This window comes from Pholis gunnellus (assembly GCF_910591455.1).
Source record: "Pholis gunnellus genome assembly, chromosome: 8".
Lineage (NCBI taxonomy): Eukaryota > Metazoa > Chordata > Actinopteri > Perciformes > Pholidae > Pholis > Pholis gunnellus.
The window spans coordinates 4649957-4669776 of NC_136534.1; the positions used below are offsets into that span (position 1 = coordinate 4649957).

The 19820-nt window shown below is 42.1% G+C and overlaps 1 protein-coding gene across 3 annotated transcripts in view; it reads left to right on the plus strand.

The window, feature by feature from the left end:
* The window catches only part of ano10a (anoctamin 10a), a 33404-nt gene extending 14930 nt beyond the window's left edge, over positions 1–18474 (plus strand). For 2 of the 3 annotated variants that reach the window (XM_079164589.1, XM_079164588.1), the window contains exons 13-15: positions 10091–10207; positions 12493–12509; positions 18179–18474. In XM_079164589.1, coding sequence (XP_079020715.1) covers positions 10091–10207; positions 12493–12509; positions 18179–18248 — 204 coding nt within the window. In that variant the 3' untranslated portion in view covers positions 18249–18474. The remainder of the gene's footprint in view (positions 1–10090; positions 10208–12492; positions 12510–18178) is intronic. The other variant, XM_079164590.1, reaches the window with a different exon arrangement.
* The last annotated feature ends 1346 nt before the right edge of the window (positions 18475–19820 follow it).

A 19820-nucleotide genomic window follows, 5' to 3' on the forward strand; every position in this document is an offset into this window, starting at 1 on the left:
AGTGAAGAGTTTGTCAAACACTTTGCAAATCTGTTCATGCCCGACTAGCAGCAGAGCTCAGAATGTCTCATCCATCCAAAACTTTCCAAAGCTTTTCACTGAATTTCCTGGTGGCATTAACTGTCCATTAAAAGAGGATGAACTCTGATGTTTTCAGTGACCCGCTGACCTTTACCCCCAGAGCCACTGTTAAGCCAAAGTATCAACTTGTACACGAGACATGGTATAGATGTTGAAATACATCTATTAACCTGTTATAGATGTAAAAGGCAGGTCATTTATTAAGCACATTTCTTCCAGCCCCACCTTCAGGACACGACATGTCAACTTTAACAGACCAGTTGTGTTACTTGTGGTTGTGTTTTTTTAATCTTAACCTTTAATGTCTACCTCAGGACAAACTTAAAGGGTAACGTTGTTATTTTCAACCTTTTCAACCCCCTATGTTCCTGTGTTTTTGTGTCAGACTGACTAATGGGGGACAACATGTTTTGTAATTGGTCCACTATTGAAGGAGAACACTGCAGACAGCAGCCGCTAAACAGGCTGTAATGTAATCGCTCGAGGCGACTCTGTCAATGTACGTCTACTAAAAGTGCCTGTTTTTGCCACTAACGGATTATTATACATGTCTGATAATATTATGGAAAGAACCCCATGGATCCAGTTCGTTTGTTATTGTGTGTCTCGTTAGGAGAAATCTCATTCTGAAATCTGAATGACATCACAGCCCGTTTCGTTCTCCCTCTAGACTGCACCAATTTTAGAAAATGTTGTTCCCATTAGCCACTTGGACACAAAAACATGGGACCATAGGGTTCAGGTTTAAAAATACCCTACAACCCTTTAACCTCACAGCTGCTTGGTTTGGGTTTTAATGTCCAGACTCCAGGAGCTGCTTGCAGCAGTGTTTTAGGATTTTAGTCTCGTCGATTTAAAAGCTCGGCCGAGGAGATTGACAGGAAAGTGAGGCCTTCTCGCGCTGACAGGGAGCGTGGCACCTCTTGTCCATCCCCGCCTCCATCACGCCATCTCCCTCACATGACCTTTTATGGCAATAAGTTTGCACGCCGACCCCCAGGGCGATGTTCCCTGTTTGACTTATACTCTGTCCCCCACACCTGAATAAGGAGACGAGATGAGGAGCTGCTCTGGTGAGCACAGAAGTGTGTGTGTGTGTGTGTGTGTGTGTGTGTGTGTGTGTGTGTGTGTGTGTGTGTGTGTGTGTGTGTGTGTGTGTGTGTGTGTGTGTGTGTGTGTGTGTGTGTGTGTGTGTGTGTGTGTGTGTGTGTGTGTGTGTGCGCCTCTCTAATAATAATATAATGCCTCGGACCTGTGATAGAAAGGCTCAGAGGTGGGAGGAGTGAAGTAGAGTGAGCAAATGAAGCAGTCAGAGAGGAGAAATTATCCGGGGAGAGAGAGAGAGAGGTGTTTTCTGATCAACCCGACTCACCGGCTGATTGTACATCCGAGCACGTTCCTCCCTGTCACCATCCAGTGCATTTCTCAGAATAGAGCAAGCAGGCTATTTAAGAGATGGGATGACAAGAATAATGATAGCTAGGTTGTAAGGTTGTATAATGTTCAGTGTTCCAAGCAGGAGCTACAGGCAGACACACACAGATTTCGCTTATTGACACAACATCACATACTTTTTTTATCTAAAGCCGTTAACAGGCCAGAGGGTGCATGCATTTTAAGTGTATGTTTTTCCTCTTAACAGTTTCAGATTTTACTTTCACAGGTCAGTCATCATCTTTGAACCTCCTTTTCTTTTTTAAAGAATGGGTTAAAATCAAATCAGTCAGCCCTTCTTATCTTGGTTATAGGGCGAGGGCTGGCGGGAGGGAGAGCAGCGTCTCGTCTCTTTCCAGCAGCGCTGCCATGATACCTGAGTAATTACTATACAGGGCTTACACACATCAGTGAGCAGTAACCAGGCAACCGGCCGGCCGGCCGGCGACAGAAACGGAGACTTTCCCTCAGCGTCTCGGATCTATCTGCTCACAAACAATGACGGTTCACAAGAGATCAGAATTGTATGATGGATTATTAGCCTGTGTGGTGTAATTATTGGCCTCCTGGACCGTCCTGAACCAACAGCGCAGGTTTTCCCTTCAGTCTTTGTCCAATCACTGCCAAAAAAACGGAACACCTTAGGAGGGGGCTAGAGGGGGGCGACAGAGTGTACACATGTAGTACAAATCACTTCTGAGAATGAATGAAATGATATTTTAAAATATTTCAAAAACCTACATGACGAAGAAATTCTGATAAAATGGACCATGTAACCTATTTGAATCACTCAAAAACATATATATATATAGACAAAGTACTTCAAGATACTACAAGTACTACCACAATTTCACCTATTTTTCGCCAGGAGAAGGCGAGCAATGTTCACCGTTGCCGATCCCAGCCGCGATCTACGGCACTTTCACACACACTGCATATCCAAGAGCACTAGCACAACACACTGAATCGAACCATAGCTTCCAAATTCTTCTACTTCGAACCATTACAAAGTTACAATTATTCTCCCGCAGATCATCACACAGCCCATGATCATGAATATTGAAATGCTTCATACCTTTTAGATGTTTTTCTGGAAGAAAATCGCCCCCAAACAAAATTAATCCTTTTCCTCCATTTGCAGCAGCTCTCTGTCCTTCGTCCTTCGAAACAACTGAGTCTCTACGAGCTTCTATGACGAATGAGTAATAATTTCAGTTTTGGCCAATGGGTTTGACCCATGGGGGCGGATCACGGTTTTCGATTATTTTATTGGCTTAAAATTCTGTCAAACAACTCAAAGAACGTATGACTACACTGCCCACACTCTTCCGGATTCAGATCTGTAAGAAATGCGCAAATCGGCCAATCACAGGCTGTGTTAGGTTCAATTGCATCCCGTAAAACTGATATTCTGACGAAAATGAGCCATGTTTTACAGGTTTTCATATGGCCTAGGCTCTCAAAATGATGCCAAACTGCTGTATTAGATAGATTGAACATTGTTAGTGATAAAAGAAGTAAAATATATAGTTATATAGTATATAAAAGTACAATAAGACTGCTATATCTTTTGCTTCCAAAATCAGAATTGACGTTGGCTGACCTCAGCTGACCTGTACACCGGCCTTGATTTCTCAGGCATACTTCACTTTATCAAAGCCAATTTTTTTTTTTTAAAGGACTGCTGACGTGTTGTGATATGATTTGGGAGATTTTAGGCCTTCGTCTGCATCATTTCAAATCAATAAAAGTGCTTTTTAGGCAAAGAAAAAAAAAAGGCGAACCTGAAAACTTTCAATTTGAGGTGTGTAACATTCGTTTCAGCATTTACCAGTAACATATACAAAAACATGTACACATATTAACAACCTCTTCAACTCCGCGAGGACGCCGGCGTCCGCGATCCCCTCCCTTTCCGTTCTTACGGCTTGCTTACGAAAATTACGTCACAAAACATGGCCGTGTCAGATATCCCAGCATGCAAAAAGACCTCGTTTTTGCGAAGAAAGCATCGGTTTTCTTTTATTCCTCACGGATTTTTCACAAAAGGAGCCCAAACACACACTGTCCAAAGTTGCCATGACCGCCAAGTCGGGTCTTGCAGCATTTCGACGGCGAAAGATACAGTATAGACCCGATTTTACGACTAAATGTGCTAGCGGATGCTACCATGGAGCTAGCGGCTGGAGAAGACGCTGGTATACATAGGACAAACTGAGCAAATTATTGATATAAGCAGTCAGCCAACGCGGTCATAATTTTTCACTTTTTATTTTCGGCTCTTTTCTGATGCTTCATTATGGTGTGTCTGTGTCTAAAAATGACTTTGGCGATCATAATGACGCCGGTTTTCAACACTGCACTATGTTAGCATCTGGCTCAGCATTGTTTGTTCACTGACAGTAATGTATTGAAGCCAGGAGACCGAGCTATCTTCACCTGCCCTGAAAACGTGGATTTGCTCCGTTTTTGTTTGACTGCATTTCATGAGTAACAGCTAGCGATACGTTTAGGCGTGTCAAGCCCTTCGTCTAGCGGAGACTTCAGGCTTTCTAACAATGTATTGCATGTGCACATTGAGCTTTCCTGGAGGTGTAAACAGTCTCGCGTAACGGAGCTACCCGCATACTCGGTCGTGCGCTCGGTTGTGGCTATTACGCACAGCAAGTCTGCTAGACCACGTCTTCCACCATATATACTTAGTTTTTGCAATTTGCTATGGCTAAACATAAAAGGGAAATAATATAATAGCAAAATGTAAAAGAAAAAACACCTTTAGTGTGTCAGAATATCATTTGGTTATCATGTGTCCATTTGGATCTCCAAATATCCTTTAGAGCTCCGCCTGGATCTCTTCATGGAAAGGAACACTGTAGAATGGTCATACTTTGTCCAATCTTCTTAAAATTTGAGGCAGGTGTTCACTGATAGTGTAGTTACAGCCCTATGCTGTCCTTTACCGGTACAGATTCAGCCAAAGGCAGTTATTTATACTGAAAGCTACTTTTTTATTTTAGGCTGACACAAATCTTAATTTTTACTAACTTCTAAGGCCCACTGCTCGGTATTACTGTATGACCTACAGGTCTACAGACACTTTCACAAGGAACCTTAGGGGGTTTTCTTTCAAGAAAGACCTCATTTATGCATATAGTCAGAGTGGTTCAGAAGATGCAGCCAATTTAATTTGGTTATGTCATTTTAGGCATTGTTGCTCCAAAATAGGGGGGGGAGTTGAAGAGGTTTTAACAAAGCTCACATTTATTTGTGTTATTATGTCATTTAAATTATTCAAATAGACCTTGTAGTTAGAGATTTACACTCTCTTGACTATGGGTATGACATTTTCGAGCAGAGGTCTCAAAATAGGCTTTGGGTTTAAGAAAATGCTGCACCACTATGTTCACCAGCTAGTTTCTTACTGTGCGTGTCAGCTGGAGGTTGATGAGTGCTGAGACTGAACCTAGCGGTAAATTTGTGAGCCAAAAAAATTTGACAGACATAAAGACATACCAGTTTTAAATAAACAGTATTCTATTTTGGTAAGACTTTATTCATTAAAGGTTCAGCAGGTTGATTTTACTAGCTTTAGTGTAAAAGGTTCAATCATAATTCTGTTTAATGACGTCTAGACTGGTGTCCCACAGTTTCATTTCAACAAAGAGAAACACCTTGTCATTATAGTAGCTGAGCTTGGTTATAAAGGGGCCATTGTGAGCCACTTCCATGTGGGTTTTGCCAGTTTGTCTGTTTCTCCACGGTTATTTTCAGCAGCCCACCACACACTAATCTCCTTGCACTGTGTTTTTAGATAATCAGATTAGCTTTTGCCCACTGGCAACTGCAAAAGCATTAGACCAGGACTCACCAACTCACCAGTAATCTAGCCTAGCATAGCATCTTACTGTGAGCCTGGGCTTTGCATGTACTGAGTGGACTTGGAACACAGTGATCCAGGCAACTTAATCTTCCAACCTTACTTTATATAATGGGATGCCCTCAGGTATTCATCTGTAGAGAAAACATGCATGTGGACAGTTTTTTTTTTTTTATATATATCTGAGACTAGATTAACAACGTTTGGTAGAACTCAGAGGAACCTCTTGTTATGACGTGATTACTCATTTTGAATGATATTTCCCTTTGGACTCTAAAATAATGTCTTCTGTTTTACAGTCATAATTTAGAACTGCCATTAAAGCTGCACCAACCAATGTTTTTGTAATTACAATGGGTCAAATAGCTACGTGTCATGTCAAAGTTGTCACTCATAGTGACGAACCCACAGTATCAAATTATGGCTTGACTACCCTCAGGTGTATTGAGTGTTTGAGCACCTTTAGGCTTATTGCTTTGTTCCATACATTTAATGCAGCCTCTGAGAATTTCATAGTATTCTAGGTTTAAAATGGTTCTTGCAACCCTCTGTCAAAATGTTGTATCCAAAGTTATAAACTATACAATAAATCTTTATTGTCCACCAGGGTGGGATTTTGTCTTCGACTCAACAAACACAAGAAATGACAACATAAAAAGCAGACAATCTGCTAGTAATAATAAATACATAGACAAGTCCTGTTACATATCACAACAGTTCATGTCAACATCTGTCCTGATCGTTGTTTTGCTCGGTCCTCCTGGATGCCTTTTTCAAACACATGCGGCCATGTTTGTAGGTACTCTGATCTGTTCCATAAGCAGCAGTGTATCCAGGCAACCCAGGAGCCAGAAGAAATGTTGGCAATGTACGTTTCTGCAAACCTCAAAGTACTTTGAATATCGACCTTTCTGAACCAACAATATGTTTCATATCAGCCTCGCATCAGCATCAGGCTGCATTAATGCACAATGCAACCTGGTTAACGTTGTGAAACGATTGGTTGGGTTTAGGCTACAAAACTACTTGGTTAAGGTTAAAAAAATTTAATTAAAATCATAACGTGACAATGCAACGTGGTAACGTAACATAACAATGTAGCGTAACAACGTAACGTTAAAAACAATGTCAACGTAACTAGCGCGAATAAATAACTGCCCTCACGTAACGTTACGTAACAAGCGTAAAGTCAGCGTTTAGTTTTGGTTTCACACAGGATATGAATAGGGATGCCGCCTGAAACGCGATTATAAATAGGAATTGTTCCAAATGAGTAAAAACCCTGAATATTGATAAGGTCCGCAGTTAACAGTTCTGCTATCAGTTCTTTAGAAGTTAGAGTGAGATCTCGTCTCAAACCTCGTCTCTATGCCTGTCTCTTCATGAGGGGCGGAGTCGTGCTTTACTCTGACACACACACCGACTCCAGCTCAGTACAACGTGAGACACACATTATGGTAAAGAGAACAAAAATACTCGAGTAGATGCTGAGAACTCTAGTTGTACCAAATGCAATAATACCCTCACATAGTGCTGGGCGGTATGACCAAAAATGTGTATCAGGGTATTTTTTTAAGATTCTGGAGGTTTCACGGTATAACACGGTATTTTTTTTTTTTCCTTGACTGTGTTTTTTATATAGGTTTATAGTGGCTTACTCTACTGTCAGAAGTACATAGAATCAATGAAAGCGAATCACTTAGCTAATTGTTTAGCTGCAAATGTATTTAAAAGTTTTTGTAACTTCTTTTATTGGTGCTCAAGAAAGACTGTTTGTATACCTACAAGAATAATAAAGCAATGTTGATTCTTTTCTTAATTAAATGTCTTTTTTTTCTCAAAATAATCCAAACGAACCGATAAGCATAATCGATTAGAGTACTAGTATTGATAAAATCCTAACGACACCCATCCCTAGACATGAATTGCTGTCTCCGACGTATCCTCCTCCCCTGGCGACTGGGCTGATCCAGGAAAAGGAAATCCAGTGAAGACTATAGTGATAACTCCATATCACGTGCCAGAGAGTCTGAGTTTGAATATTATATTCTGTTCATGTCAGATTACACATGAAACTGCAGAATTATTAGTTCCTCATCAATTGGATTGAAATGTTAGTATCCCAATTAACAGTAAAGGGGTGCCATGGTAAAAAGCAGTCTAGTCAGCCATGCAGCCGCATGCTCTCAAAGACGTGTGCTCTCATGGTTAAAGATTATAGTCTTTGGATTAGGATCCCCACTGGGTTTTAACTAGAAAAGGAGTCGCCCACTGAGAATGCGCAGGACGAGCCATGGGGGGGATCATGTAGGTGAAGGAGAAGAACAGTCGAGTCAAGTTCCATGCAGCGATGACAATGAAATCACCTTTAAAACTGCATTTGAATTTCCATCACATCCTTTAGTGTCAGGCGAAACAGAATTTATTGTCAGACCTTGAAAAGAACAACATTTCAGAAGTCACGTTCTCGTCCCGGTCTCAGGCGCCGTCCTCTCAGTCTCAGCTTAACCTTGCGCCGCTGAATCACTCAGAAATATAAATTAGCCTCGAATAGCATTAGCAATCAACTAAGAGCCGGCGTGTTTATTGTGCACTTTCAATCAATGTGACAAGTCACCCGGGTCAGGGGTTTCTTCTCTTGTTCCGTTGTTAATTAGCGGAGCTACTGTGCTGACTGGAATGACAAAAAATCGGAGCTTCTTAAGCCAGAAATGTAAAAAAACCTTTGAAACGGCAAAAGCTCAGGACAGACTTTACTTTACTCACTACCAGGGCTCATAATTACCATGTCTGTCTAACAGCTCCTCGTGGAAGTAAATAAAGGCAACGCAGTTCATCCACACATTTTCCAAAAACCTCACCTTATGTTACCTGTGCACAAATAATCGGTAACATCCTGGCTAAAGACCCCTGAGGACGATCATGGGACTGTTGGTGAGGAGTATTTCATCAAATGAAAAAGTCTACAAGGAATGGTTTCAAAAACGTAGGTTAACCACCTTGGTTAAAGCTCATATCAACATTGTGTGGGTGAGCACTGTAAAGTTAACATTAGAGAGTCACAGAAGCATATTACCACTGGAAGCTCATAATCATCCGTCTCACCCAAATCACTTCGATCTACAAGCCAGAAACCCATTTCTGTGAAGCAGCCTGTCCTCCGATCTGCTCCCTGTCTACTGTAGCACGCATCAGTCCATTACTGTGATGAGGAAAAAGGGTCCTGAATCAATGGAGCTGATGGCAGTTGGCGGTCCTCCAGATGGCACAGTGTGAATGTGTGTGTGTGTGTGTGTGTGTGTGTGTGTGTGTGTGTGGACGGTGGCAGTTGAGAGCTGTTTGCTCAGCATTAATGGACGTGAATGTGTATCTTCATGGGAAAGCACACGTCCTGCTGATTCAGGTGTGTGCAGGTCACCTGTGTCTGATAACTGAGACGTGCTGAGAGAAGACATTTATCATCACACAATTTGCTGGGTAATAGTTCGTACTGTATAAGCAGTTTCCACACGTACCCTCATATAGCACATGTACTTCTCTGTAAATGGATAGACCACAGAGTGTCGAAACACCAGGTTGCAATAGAGTATAGAGGATGGTTTACTGTGATATTTTGGTTCAAAGAAGTCATTTGTACTATCTGCAATAGGATGGTGATATGTTTGTTATTGTTTGGCTCTGTAGTCCATCATATTGAATTGATCGTAGTAAGTTTTAGATTTTGGTGGTCAAGGTCACTGAGACCTCTCGTGCGTCCCGTTCTCGTGAACGTCCCAGGAAACGACGGGAGGGAATTTAATTTCATCTGGCACAAACATCCTCAACAAATTTGGTAATTCAAGGTCAAAGATCAGGTCACTGTCGTCTGACTAACCAGATGTAGACTGTGGGTGACATTGTCAGCAGCATTGTACTCCACAAGCTGCTATCTGCGCTGGGGCAAGATCACCGTCGTGGCGTCCTGTGCTCAGCGCCGCCCAAGATGATTGTGATTGGTTTAAATAAATACAAATAAGGGTTTTCCCCCTCTATACCGGAATGATAACGTGTTGAGTCAGCCCTTTCTTTAGCGCTGACACAGAAGATATTTGTGGCTATGCGAGACTAAGGTCACTGTGACCTCACGAAAACATGCTTTGGGCCGTAACTCAGGAATTCACGTGCCAATTCTGACAATTTCACACAAATGTCTAATAAGATAAAAGGGTGAGGTGCTGACATTTTGGACGGACGTGGATGTAAACTTTGACTTGTCTGGATGGTGGATGCATAGAACCTCAAGGAGGCCTTTTTATTTTTTGTATTCTTTTATTTTATTAGCTTTATTTGTACACAAGTAGATATTGTGGGTCTAGAGTCACAGCCCTTTTATGTATTCCTCGCCAAGTCTAGCACAGTTTGGCAAGATAATGGTCATGTGTCTCACTTGTTGATAACCAGACAGAATACAAAAAGCCTCCCATACAAGCAAGAAGCTCAGATATCCTGTAGTTCAGACACAGAGCCTCACCCGGGATCAATTGATACCAATGTGTCCTATATCCCATAAAAAAATATAATCCAGTTATATCAATCTTTCTTTCAAAGCATGCCCTCCTTACTACGTTTCTTTTTTTTTTTAAAGGATGCACAAAAAAAACAACAGGGTCTGGAGTATTTTTTGCTCCATGTGATGTGTCTGTTGTTGTGTGATTTCAGCACGGGCTGCTGGCCTTCAAGTTCATCCTGACCTTCCTCATCCCAGATGTTCCCAAACACATCCAGATCAATCTGGCCCGCCTGGAGTTTGAATCCCTGGAGGCCCTCAAGAAAAAGGTAAAACCTGACAACACAGTCGCTTCAACGTAAAGCCGCTCACCAACAACAGTTAACAAACAACAGCGACGACTAATGAAAGAAAAGAATGCAGCACAATTAGACGATTGCAGGCTTCTCATGTTTAGAAAATCTGAACCAATTTATATATTTTAATGACAGAGCAAGCCTGTCATATTGTGGTGGACCCTTTATAAAGTATAGCAGAAGCAGTATCCTCAAGCAAAAATACATCAAATTAAAATAAAACCAGTCGTACAATAAAATAAAAATATACATGCTATTAGCATTGAACGGTCAGATTGTCTACTTATGAATGACATCAGCTATCAAGATGCTGGAAAGGATCTATTCTCTGCGTAACCAATGAGGGGAAACCAAATAGCATTATATATTTTAAATCATCCATTTAAAGGTAACCTCGGTTTCCTGATTTGAAGACGCATCATGACCTCCTTGATCCATTGTATAAAAGAGGGAGGGCTTAAAAAGGGTTAATCGTGGCGCTAACAATAACACGAGTCTTAGGCAAACAGTTTGTGAATTGCTGTCTAAAAGAAGCAACTGAGTAAATCTCTGGGCATGTTATCCGACTTCCAATGAAAGCCCCGCATTACTACATAGACACATGCCCCGACTTCTATGAATGAAAGAAGACCATGAACAGATTTCTCAGCACTAGATGTTTCATATTTGTGCGTGCTTCTTAAAAAAGAGCAGCACACACAAAAAGGGGAGGTAGTCTGATCCCAGACTACCTCCCCTTAGTCTGTCCCTTTGAGCTGACAGGGTTTCAGCCTCCGATGGACAGCAATAGGTCATGTCTGACCCCATTAAGGAAGGTCCTACTGGAATGTGTTGCGGTGATGACCTTCAGTATTAACAGTGTGTGAAAGTTTGTCCTCATCAGCACTGTTATCCAGTTAAAACACTTAGTGACCAACAGGCTGGATCTTCATATCACAGTCAAGGACGCTTCCTTGGTGGGACGATGTGGCATCAACAGTGTCTGTGAACTTCAGTATGTTCCCAGAGACTGATCACAGAGGGAAACAGATGGCGTGGTTTCAAATGACTTCCTTTGTTTTCTCAAACCTCAATCAGCAGGAAGCGAGATTCACACAATTCTCCCATTTTGGATACCTGAGCAAAATATTCAGGTTCCACTCTTATGGAATAAACCAAGTAAAGCCGCAATCATCAGCATACGTGAACAGCTTAACGTTACTGACCTGCAGTGGAAGTTCATTGCTTTAAAACTAAAATGATATAGTGATGAAACACATCGGTATTCAGTTCAATTTGAACACCTTTTACTGCAGAGCTAGTCTTTAGTTCAGAAGCTGCTGGAGAAGAACGTGTGTCTGCTTTGTATTAAAAGCACAACTAAAATCAACAAATAATGGGCGTGTGAGCATGAGTCCATTGTGAGTGACTTGCCAATACACAGCTCTACTGTTCACCAAGTTCTTCATGTGTGACCTATGAAGTCAAACTCCGCTGATTGCTGTATAAGTAGTTTTATTTGTGTAGATATAATTTCCGCATCTGCATACATTGCAACGGTATTGCTGATAGAACATGTTGCCCTAGTGTATCTTCTTATGATTATAGTGTCTAATCATATGGTTATTTCCTCACATACATGTGGTGGCCCCGTTGAGGCTGTAATAACTCCCTCGTCATGCTACCAGCCTCCCCACACGACGTACACAGCGATGTTATGCTCATGTCCATTACAACATGCTCGCCCATAGCTTCCCATTTAGCATTAAGTATGAGCTCTTGATGCCTGTCCCAGAGCACTTTGCCGAAGACAAATGGCGTGCCCTATGTTAATAATATTGACACGGCTCCGCGGTAAAGCATTAGCTTGCTCGGCATCGCAGCCATTTGTTTGATGTGGGCTGACGGAGGCTGAGTGCTTTTCTGATGAGCTGTTTGGCTCTTGGTTCATCATTTCTCTCATGCGTATTTTTTGTCATACTTCTGCTACTGCACAGTACGCAGCCATTTATGCATGTTTGCCTCTTTACATACAGTTTCCCCGTCCCCAATTTACATAATCCGGTCATTGTAATACAGGTTGCACACAGGTTTTAGGTGAGTCCTTACCCCTGAAAGGTCCCAATTCACATTGTTACATTAGTCTGTTGGATAAAACTGCAAGTTGCGCACAATGCTAGTTGATTTCCTGTCCTGGTGACATGCTTGCCATGGCCTGCTGTATTCTTTAGTTTCGGCTGGTTTGATCAGTGTTGCTCTGTGGTCTCTTGGTTCTGCAGAGGTCACTCCGTGGAGGGTGAGTAGCTCTGGCTATGCGAGTTTGGGTGATATTGGTTTGGAGACTGGAGTGACATTTTAAAAGGGTTTTGTGTTTTCTATGTTGAGCACTCATCTAATCTCCTAACTCCAATGGTTTGTTTGTGAGTCTGTGATATAACATGGCTGAGTTTGGATATTTAGCAGAATCCCCCTTTCTCCTGGACGTAACCGGGATTTGAACCAGTCGATTTAACAGTCAGCATGGCATAATACTTAACCTCATCACAGGTCATTTACTCAAGTTAAATACCGGTGCATAAATGATTTCCCTTTGTCCCCGTAGCTTGTTGAAGAACCCTGTTTGCAGTGGATGACAGTCTGTTTGACCTCAGAAACACAGGCAGACAGACAGAAAATCATTGTGACTGAGTTAGAGCCAAATAAAGGTAGTTAGACTGCTAGACGATGCAAAGCATTACAATGTATTGACTGAAGCAGACAGAAACACAGTCGATATGGTTGGGGAACAAAATTAGACTGCATAGTTAGAAGAAACCAAATTAAAACAAATGTTGCAGAAACATTTATATTTGGGTTTTGATTATGTAATTTTCTTTTTGTGGCGTTCAAACTAGTGATGCCAGAGTTACAGTAGGAGGGAAGAACTCCACTCACAGATTCTTAACTTTCATCAGCATACATTGACCTTCATGCAAGAAGCCCTGCTAAGAAGAGATTCATTCTAAAGTGGACAAAGAGAGGGTGGAGCTAAGTGAAACTTAATGCTAAATATATTTTTAAGCACTTATCCTCCATGAACTGAAAACACACTGTGAAAGAATTACAGTTCTTAGATACACGGACAAATTCCAGACCTGTCAATCACAGTAGCCCCGCCCTAAAGCATACTCTGCTTTATGGTCTATTTGACTCTAAATGGACCATCATTTACTAAATGAACATCATGCTGTATTGAAGAAGACTTGAAACTAGAGATTGAGACCATAAACTCATGTTTACAATGTTTACTGAGGTAATAAATCAAGAGAGAAGTAGAGTCATTTTCTCATAGACTTCTATTCAACCAGAGGAGTCGCCCCCTGGTGGACATTAGAGAGAATGCAGGTTTAAAGCACTTCTGCATTGGTTTCACTTTTCAGAACCGGAGGTTGCTGCCTGGTTCAAACGCATGTTTGACTTCTCATCATAATACCTTAATCTGAATGAATTTTAAATGTGATGACAGTAATGAACTAAAATAATATTCTGTTCACCGTATCATCATCATACCAGCTTAGAGAAGCTTTTTAGACTTCATAATTTTTCTCAGCAGATGTCAGCACATCAACTTCTACAGATCAGTAGTTGCTGACAGCTCCGACTGCAGGCTAGGATATTAATGTAGCTGCTCATTGGCTCTGTGTGCCAACACGCACACTGACAGTCACAGGAGGGCATGTAGGATGAAGTGGTGAGGGAGATCTCACGTTCCCACAGGAGACACTTGATCAGATGGACAAGTGACTTTCTTGGCTGCACTTCTCCAGCTACAAGTCACCTTCCTTCGCGCCGCCATCTGAGCAGATCAGTCACAGCAGAAGGAACACTTCATACCTCAACCCTGACTTCATTAGACAGAGTAGATACAGCTGAGAACTTTCCATGTGATGTCATCCCAGTGAATACATATGAAGACACTTCCTGAAAACATCCCTGTATTGTACACATGCCTCCATGGACTGTATATAAAGATGGACGATGCGTCTCCCCTTCCTCACACTGTACAAAAATGAAGCCAAAATAACCTGGATACGAGCGCCGCCATCTTGTGCAATTGGAGCCAGTGTCTGCGCAGTAGTGATCGGGAAGTGGAGCCGTAGTATCGAGGTCCCGCCCACACCCCAGCCCCGACCCAATCACGAGCCGAGCACGGCCGCATCTTGTTGGCGCGAGAGCCAGCTAGCTCTTCTGTTAGCACCACAGTAGCCGTTTGGCTAGAAAGACACAACAACTCACCATAGATCTTCATAAATACATTTATAATCAAACTCGTGATTCGTGTTTAAGAATCTGTGTGTCTGATATTAACAAACATGGCAGTACGACAGCGCCGGCTAACCTATGGAATTGTTGCTATGCTAGCAAGCAACACGGTCAGTGACTATGAACTATGTACTATATATTAGGATATTTATATACAGTCTATGTTTGAACCAGACAATCACGATTATGGAAAGCTAAAGTCACATCCCGCCACGTTCCCTGAGCCTCTGGCTTACACGCATGTTATAGCATCAGATAACTAATTAAAACCAAATGTATCTGAAAAAGGAACTCGTGAATACCGTCAGCGGGATATAAACTACCAAAATTGACAGTAACCATTGTTGGGCAATGTTTGACTTTTTATTTTGACCCATGTGTTATCCGCTAACATGTAGAAGGCGGGTTTTGTGACCTATACTGCAGCCAGCCACCAGGGGGCGATCGAGATATTTTGGCCTCACTTACCACCTTTATATACGGTATTTATGGCTGAGGGAATAAAGTTGTTGCTGAAGTGAGCAGGGAGAGGTGTGGGTTTATCTCTCAGGATTGGTTGAGTGATGCCACAGTGTCAAAGGTGAAGAGTTCGTTGTAGTTGCAGGACATTGTGTCACGGATCACTACAAGTGGTTGTGTTCACAAGTGGTGAGTGAAGCAGAGGTTACTGTCCCCAGGGATGTCTAAATAACGCAGCAGTCTTTGGGGCTGGTAAAGAATGTTATTCAATATTGGGCTTTGACAAATAAACTTCAGTATGTAGAGCTGAAACAATTAGCAATCTAATCGACGAGTCGATCCTGATGGTGGATTAGTGGTTTAATAATGTGAACATTTGCTGCTAGAATTCAAAGCTAGGCTTTTGGTGCAGCAGTGTTTAAGGAGCAATCCATTTAGGCCAGAGGCCTCTATCAGACAGTCACGCAGGGATAATGCTGTAGCATGAAGGGTGAGAGGGATTACAGCACTCTGCATGTATGCAGAGTGCTGTAATCCCAGCGAGTGCCCCCCCCCCCCCACACACCCCAGAGGACCACGTCCAACCAGACCTGCGGTAGCTGCTTCCTCTCCTCTCTGATCTACACGGACATATCTAGACAATTAGCAGGCCGTGTCCAAACACAGCGGGGTGAATGAGGTCGAGCTGTGAGGTTATTAAAACAACTACCACTCAAAGAGAAGGTAACGGCACGGAGATGATCCCGCCTTTATCTTTGTTTTAGTTACCGATAAAATGTGCCGCAAGTTAGAGCGGATCATAGACTTCGCTGATTTGATCTAAAAGAGTTACAAATTCTTTTGTTTTATTCAACAAACAGTCCAAAACACTTAATTGCTCAAAAACAGATGACTGTATATTTTCTGTGAATGGCTCGATCAATTAATCAATCAATCGTTTCAGCATTATTTGTTAGAAATCAAAACACCAGTAATGTGTATTCTTTTTATTAATCAATCCAATCTTATACAAATGTCAACTTCAGTTTGAAATGAACTCTACTCTCCTGCTTGGCCAATAAGCAGAAGCTACAGCTCACCAGTAAACCTGGAGCTCTAAGAACTAGTTTAGAACTCATCCCCCCCCCACACCAGCAGGAAGCTCCCTCTGTGGCACGCTGTAATAAACAAAGCCCCCACTCTGCCAACATGTGTCCTGCTGCTATAGTGACCTTTCAGTTCAGTGTTGAAACAAACCCTCAAGTACCTTTTGATATCACTAGTAAGAGTTTAGAGGTATTCAGTTACAGCAGTTATTATCTTTTTACTTTGCAAACCCATCCCCCCAAAAATCCCTCAGAAGCCGCGGGCATCCTGTTCATTATAACGGATTCGTTCTCTGGATTCTCCGGTCTTTCAGTTCGTTATTAAAAAGGCTTTAATTGCCCCTTTTGGTGTTTAACCCCCTTGAAGAATCCGCTCAGAGGGCTAAATGGCTGCCTCAGCACAAACCCCTCCGTGGAAACAGTCTGTGGGACAGAAGAAGCGGCCGCTTCGCGTCTCGCCAGAAGCATGAAAGAATAAATTGATTAAAAAGTAACTCTGCCAAGATCAGGCTCCGGGGAAGTGGAGCGTCTTCAAAGCCGCGGGGCGTTATTAGAGAGCAACCGGGACGTGTTGGAGAGCATCAGGGCCAACAGTCTGTACAGTGCGGTTCTTATTTTACACACACACACACGCACTGTCTTGCTCTTTTCCGCTCCCGTGTAACCTCGTGGAAAACCCCCCAGTGGTGTTTGGACAGCTGCGAGAAGATCTGACCTGTGCTTCAGGATCAGGTTTTGGCTCACGGTGCAGCTCCGGCTCCCCTTTCCCTCTGAAGCTGTGCGCTGTCAGCAGAGCGCCACTAACAAAACCCGCCGGCCGCTCCTGCAGGTCTCAGTGCGATCCAGAGAGCTCGTCCTCAGTCCCCAGGAAAGACTCCGTCTGCCAGAGGCGCTCCAGACCCCCACGTCCCCCACGTCCCCCACGCTCACGTGGAACGCTGTTTTTAAAACACTGCTCAGAACTTCATGACATTGTGAGAACAGAAAGAGACATTGTGCCTCTGGGTGACTGAGGACAGAGGTGTTCACTCAGTATTTACACAGCATATCATGCATTGTTGTACATGTATGTTGTATGTATATATATATATATATATATATATATATATATATATATATATATATATATATATATATATATATATATATATATATATATATATATATATATATATATATATATAACTCCATTCACCTCTCTTTATAAAAAGGAATCTCAGTAAATAAAACCAAATGGCTTGAAGCTTCTAATTGTGGTCCTCACATTCATGGAGCCTGTTCTGCTTCAGGTGTTCCAGACGCTCTCCAATCACCTACTGTAGGTCCGCCATAGAAACGTACATGAGTAAGAGACTACACTGCTGCCTGCGTTCCTGTCTTAGCAGTTAGTTGGACGGGTCGTTGCTGCCTCTGACAGGCAGATGCTCTCTACTCCCGGCAGTGGTCTCCTGGCCGTCTATGCCACTTCGGATTTAATCCAGGAACCGAACCGGGTCCGAGCCGCTTTTTATATATATATATATATGCAGCTGATGACAGTACATTTAGATTGTATGGACCCATTACTCCAGGTCTACTATTTGTTTTGAGCATGTGACTAAACCTCTCCCATGACATGAGGAGTGTCCTGATTGAGGCCTATTTGTAATAGTTTGGCATTGTGTTAGTTGTGGTAAAGGCCTCCATACACACTGTGACCACCAGCTGCTGGCAGTGGACCGTTCATGCAGCACCCTTGTACTGAACCGCACCTGTATTTCTCACAATGATGAGACTCTACAGTCAGCTTGACGCAGTGTTCTTATTAATGGTACAAACCTATAGAAGTAAAGTCAACTCAGATCGTAATAAACGAGACCAATGAGACAAATGGGTGGAGACGTCCTGTAAACACCCCCGGGGCCCACAGAGCTCCTCCTCGGCTACGTGCACATCATCACAGTCATCCAGAGGGCTGGTGGGAAGCTGCTTTCTGCTTATCATTCCAATAAACTGCACGGCTACTGTAACAAAGCAGGATGGATGACAATTCCTTTTTAAATGAATTGCACGCTGACCCGCACACGCAGCACGTTACTGCAGCGAAACAAATCCACATGAACCTGTCGCTGTGTTTCAGAAAATGCTCGAGGCCTCGGAGCTCAGCAAGAGCGTCCAGTGAGGAGGAGAGGAGGACCTGCAGACGATGACGGACCGCCGGCTCCCGCTTCACACAGCTTTACACTGTTTATACAGTGCACATGTACGTATCAAGACCACGCCCCTTTGGGGCTCGTGGGGCAGATTTTTTTTTTACGCGGTGTCGTGCTGCTTATCTTCAATATCTTCACAGCCGGAAGACCGGACGGGGCGGCAGACCGTTGTAGACACATAGCTAGTGTGTCATGTTGTCTCTGAAGGAGATGTGGTGGTGGTGGGGGGGAGGGGGGGGGGGGTACACATGAGGTAAACGGTGGGATAAACAGGTGGTGAAATCACAGATGAATGCTGTATTATGACATTGTTTCTGTTATGTGTGTTCTTTGGGTTGAGTTGAATCAGTACTGATTACAGCCGGATTATCCAAATGTTAAAGTTTGTTCACCCACAGTTATGAGTAACGGTGTAAACACAGTAAACCAAAGCCTCCAGTTATTAGCCTACTGGCTAAACTATCAAAGCTGCTCCTTATTGACGACATGTGATCATCTTGAATTGTGCACTCCAAGTAAAGAAGCAAATAAAGCCGTAAAGTTCCAGTCTCATACTCAAGCGAACACCTTATTGTGAAATCACGACTCAGTACATCGGTGGTGTTGAAATGTTAAACACTATTTTACTTTGAAAAGCTTCGTCATTCATGTGGTCTGAATTCTGCTCTTTGAACTTTTCACGAGGTCATTTCAAAAAACGTAATTCATTAAAAGAAATGTTTAAATGCTAACAAATTCAGAAATAAAATAAAATGGTCTAATAGAGATAAAAAGCTATAAACATGTTGCTAAAACGTTTTCATTTTTGGATATGTGATTGTAATAAAAATCTTGAAAAAGATGACCGTTACCAAAATAAGATTTAGAAATTCAAACTTCAATGTGTGGATCCCAAGAAGAAGCAATCACATGTTTAATGCATACATGTAGTGGATTTATATTTCAACATGAAGTCTACGGTAGAGCTTAAATCACACAATGAGGTATTGTGTTGCGTATCACATTGAGATGATGTCGCTTCCTTTTTCTGCTTCCACAGACTTGTTGTAATGTTGTCTTCCGTTAGCATGCGTCGTGACCAGGGTATCATCACTCAGTACTATTGAACTCTTGTAACACCCGCGGTGCCTTGAATTTCAATCTGAATATTAGTTTTTTTCTATGCTGTGGTATTTACATGACCTAATGTATTGAAAGTGATGAGAATAAAGTATATTGAAAGCTTATAAAGGAGGAAATGAAATGAGTCTGTTTCCTTGTTGATGTTCAGTGATTCATCTCCTGTAATGTTACACCTATTCTTTGGAGTTCAAATGACTATCAAAATATGTATTTATGATATATATATGTACATTATGTGTATATTTGTATATATATTTTAAAAAGTCATATTTAAAAAAAAACCTCAGTATGTTGATGTAGTATTTGACATAGTATTGTATGTAAAAAGAAAATGCTAAAAGGTTATAGCACAGTATGTCGAGAAAAAGTGAAAAACAAACAAGTGTAGTATGTCGAAATAAGTCATAAAACAAGTTATAATATAGTACTGTCAAAAAATGAAAAAAG